Source organism: Triticum urartu, chromosome 1 (assembly GCF_003073215.2).
Source record: "Triticum urartu cultivar G1812 chromosome 1, Tu2.1, whole genome shotgun sequence".
In the NCBI taxonomy this organism is placed as follows: Eukaryota; Viridiplantae; Streptophyta; class Magnoliopsida; order Poales; family Poaceae; genus Triticum; species Triticum urartu.
The window spans coordinates 465790068-465794109 of NC_053022.1; the positions used below are offsets into that span (position 1 = coordinate 465790068).

The following is a 4042-nucleotide window of genomic DNA, read 5'->3' on the forward strand; positions in this document are numbered from 1 at the left end:
GCTGCGCTTGGCTTCTTGTGGCTGTCGGCGTGCTCTGGACAGGGTGGCGAGAGCGAGAGGAGAGGAGAGGAAGCGAGACCGAGGTGAGGGCATGAGCTCGGCGTCAGCGCCACGGGTAGCGCAGCAGGGAACACGCGCTGGAGCGGCCTTGCGGACGTCGCCAAGGACCAGAGCCACCTCGGCGGAGGCCTCCATGCCCACGTCCTTCTCTTGCTACTGAACGCGCGCCAACAGTTCAGCGAAATGCCTACCTAAGATGGAATGAGAAGGAAGAAGAAAGTTCGCTAGTGAATGCTACGTGGACACAGACCCGGTCAAAACCACAACCACGTCATTGTGAAACCGCTTCCAGGTACAAGAGTTAAAGGATGAAAAGTATACTTTTCTCTAAAATCTGTAAAAAGACTCATATTTAGAAACGGAGGCAGTAGAACTCACAATTTTGTACACAAGAGACGAGCGAGAAACGTTCTCACACAAGAGTAAAAATCGCTATACAACAGTCCGGCAAGCTATGTCAATCACAGAGGCAGGGGGTGTGCATGCAACACCTACAAAGAGCAGACAAACCAGGGGAAACTTTTCACCGAGGATATAGCTGACCTACACCCTCGACAGACCAACCAGGGCTTCCACAAAACTAGTAGTACGAGGCAGCAGAAACGGGAGTAAGAACGACACTGACAAAAACAAGTTACAACACTGCGTTTCCAAGCTGCCTAGAGCTGAACGCAACAGGCATTGTGATTGACAACGATCAAAAACCCTAGGACGTGCGAGCCATAGCCAACTAGCCCTACTGGAACCTGGACGGCGTAGTGGCAGCGGTGCTGCTGTTGCCATCGTAGCAGCTGCTATGGCCTGATTCTGTCACCGGCTTCCTTGATTTCTCCAGGGGACTGCCTTGGCACGGCCGCAGAGTCCGACGGTCCTGCGAGCAGAGACGGTCAAAGAATTGTGATTTTGAGGGAGGATAAATATAATTTCAGAGTTACCAAGTCCTGGTTTCTGAAACTTTGGATGAGATGCAGAATGACGGTACGATAGCAGAAACATATATACTTCCTCCGTCTCATAATATAAAGAGCATTAAACGTTTTTATATTATGGGATAGAGGGAGTACTACATTACATATGTCATACTATGTGTTCAGTGTGCTTATGCTGAAGCTGCCAAAACAGCATCGGATCAAGCCACCAAAGACTAGTTCAGGGGGGCAGTATAATTTCAATCTGATAAAAATAACCATGGCGACATGGTGATCTCGAGGTCATAAAGAGTTCTTTTTCGAGATGACAGACAGAGTAATCAACATCCCCAACGGCAGTTCAGAGAGCACAGTCAGGTAGTAACATGGTGATGACTTAACTAATCTCGAGGAATCTGCAATGAAGGCTTGGTCCAAGGTCAGACACTCAACTAGTAATCAGAGCCAGCACCCTGCTATTCTAACCCCCGATGCACCTGCCCTGTCCGTTTCTCCGGACTCCTCAGATGCAGAGGTGTCCACTTTAAAAATCATCAGGCATTTACACACCGATCGGTATAAACTGGCACACATTTTTTACGACGACAGCCCGGCAATCGCGTGGATTCGGGCATAAGACGTGGAATTGACTTGGTTTTCCAGAAAATTTACGTTGGTACGAGCAAACGAGCGATGAGATTGACTTGATGATAAAGAGGTAGAAGAAGCGGGGAGGCTCACCTCTCGGTAGGGGAAGTCGTCGACCTCGAGCATGTGGATGGCGTGCCCCATCTTGGGCCGCTTCTGCGAGTCGGGATCCACGCACCTCAGCGCCACCAGGAGCGCCTTCTTCAGGGCCTTGGACGACGGCTTCTCCGGCAGCTTCGGGTCCAGGACGGCCTCGTAGTCCCTGTTGCTCACCATCTTCTTCAGCCACTCCACCAGATTCACCTGAAGAGTGAAGAGAGATGCACCCACAGGACACAAGCCATGGTTGAGCTGATTCTGCATTCTGCATGACAGACCAAAACAGACACATTCCGAGCTAGCCTGCCTACCTCCGTGGGAGGCCTGGCGTAGTCGACCGGGCATCGGCCGGAGATGATCTCCATGATGAGCACCCCGAAGCTGTACACGTCGCTCCTCTCGTTCAGCATGCCGGTGCTCGCGTACTCCGGCGCCACGTAGCTGCCAAAAAGAGCAGAGGAGCACAATTCAAATTCAGACACAACTCACATTTTTGGCAATGTATTACACCGATGGATGCATTTAAGGTGCCAAAAATGAAGGAAATATGGAGGTACTACCCAAATGTTCCCATGACCCTGGTAGTGACGTAGTTGCTGTCGGAGCCAAGGAGCTTGGCGAGGCCGAAGTCGGAGACCTTGGAGCTCCACCGCTTGTCCAGCAGTATGTTGCTCGACTTGATGTCCCTGTGCACCACCTTGGGCTCCAGCCCCTCGTGCAGGTACGTGATCCTGAAACCAAACCAGATCAAGATCGCCATTAACCGACCGATCAACGCCGCCGGACCCGGCCGATCAAAGACGGCGATGATAGATGAGTTCACCCACCCTTTGGCCGTGCCCAGCACGATGTCCATCCGGGCGTCCCAGGAGAGCGGGCTGACGGGCCCGACGTCGCCGTGGAGCCACTGCTCCAGGTTGCCATTGTCGACGTACTCGTACACCAGGATCCTGAGGCCACAAGCAAGTGGCGAGTGTCAAGTGTCAAGTGCTGCGTGGTAGGTGAGATTGAGAGGAGCACGTAGCTAGGCACAAAGACGGTGTCGATCCATCATCAACCGATGCGTACCGGTGCGCTCCCTCGACGCAGTAGCCCAGCAGCCGGACGAGGTTCTTGTGGCGGACGCGGCCGATCGCCTCCACCTCCACCGTGAACTCCCTCTCCGCCTGCCCCCTGCGCCGGCCAGCGACATGCGCCAAGAAACACAAAGGCAAACATGTCACGGAGCTAGCCACGCACATGCGCTCTGGTCTGCTCTGTTGGCACGCACGCACCTGTTGTTGAGGAGGTTCTTGACGGCGACCTGGCGGCCGTCGGCGAAGACGCCGAGGTAGACGATGCCGTAGCCGCCCTCGCCGACGACGCGGTCGGGGGCGAAGCCGGCGGTGGCCTCGTCCAGCTCGCGGAGCGTGTACCAGTGGCCCCACCCGAGGTGCGACACCTCGGGCCCGGGGCCCGCCCCCACGGACGACGCCGACGCCGGGTCGGACTGCACGGACCCGGCCTCCGCGTCCGCGCACGCCGCCACCATGCGCCGGTCCTTGCCGGCCTCGATGTGCACGCGCTGCGACCCGTGCGCCACGCTGCCGCACAGCGAGTCGCCGCCGTCCTTGCCGCCGCCGTCCTTGAGGTACGCGGCGCCCATCTCGAGGTAGTGGCGGAGGGAGCCCACGTGGACGGCCACCTCCTGGATCTCCTTGGACACCGGCGGGATGGTCGCGGGCGACAGCGGCGCCGGCGCCGCCTTCCCCTTGGGTCGGCGCCGCCGCGCGGCCACCGCGAGGTGGACGGAGACGAGCGCGAGGAGGAGCAGGAAGGCGGCGCCGACGGCGAGGCCGACGAGCACCCACAGGCGCAGCCCCAGCACCGGCGTCCTGCGCGACAGCTCGTTGGTCAGCAGCGGCGGCGGCGACGCCACTGCGCGCGCGCTCCGTTCACGCCCGGCCATCTCCGCTCACGCCCGCGCTACACCCCGTCCCCTGCCAAGCTACACCCTCCTATGGCAGCCACCTCCACTAGCAGCAATGCCGGCGCTGCCGCTGCCGGTGCGACGCAGCATATAGCGGGAGGCCGCGAGCACCGAGTGTGAGCGAGTGAGACTGAGAGCACGACGAGCGGGGGCGAGAGTGTAGGTAGCTCGGGTCGGGGTCGGGGTCGGGGTGGACCGTGGGCGGTTTCGGTGGGCCCGGGGGGGCGCTGGGCACGGAAGGTTGTCCGTTTCTGCGCGACGGGGCCCGCTGGCAGCTGAAGCGTCGGTTAATCTGACACGGAGCTTGGTGCGGTGGTGTAACAAAAGGTCGCAAGTCAGAGGCGAAGGGATCTGGGAG

General features: G+C 58.4%; 1 protein-coding gene across 1 annotated transcript; it reads right to left on the minus strand.

Annotated features, from left to right (window-relative positions):
• Positions 1 to 427: 427 nt before the first annotated feature.
• On the minus strand, positions 428 to 3827 carry LOC125519662 (probable serine/threonine-protein kinase At1g01540). Its single transcript, XM_048684396.1, has 7 exons — positions 2990 to 3827; positions 2784 to 2888; positions 2543 to 2665; positions 2276 to 2446; positions 2027 to 2156; positions 1710 to 1919; positions 428 to 931 (listed from the first exon to the last, which is right to left on the minus strand). Exons 1-7 carry the CDS (start codon positions 3661 to 3663, stop codon positions 797 to 799), a joined length of 1548 nt encoding a protein of 515 aa, XP_048540353.1. The 5' UTR covers positions 3664 to 3827; the 3' UTR covers positions 428 to 796.
• Positions 3828 to 4042: the final 215 nt, after the last annotated feature.

Coding starts and splice junctions, on each gene's coding strand:
- LOC125519662 (XM_048684396.1), bottom strand. CDS start 3,663: ATGGCCGGGCGTGAACGGAGCGCGCGCGCAGTGGCGTCGCCGCCGCCG. Junction 2,666..2,783: donor TGCGTCGAGGGAGCGCACCG/GTACGCATCGGT, acceptor TTGTGGCCTCAG/GATCCTGGTGTACGAGTACG. Junction 2,157..2,275: donor AGGGTCATGGGAACATTTGG/GTAGTACCTCCA, acceptor TCTTTTTGGCAG/CTACGTGGCGCCGGAGTACG.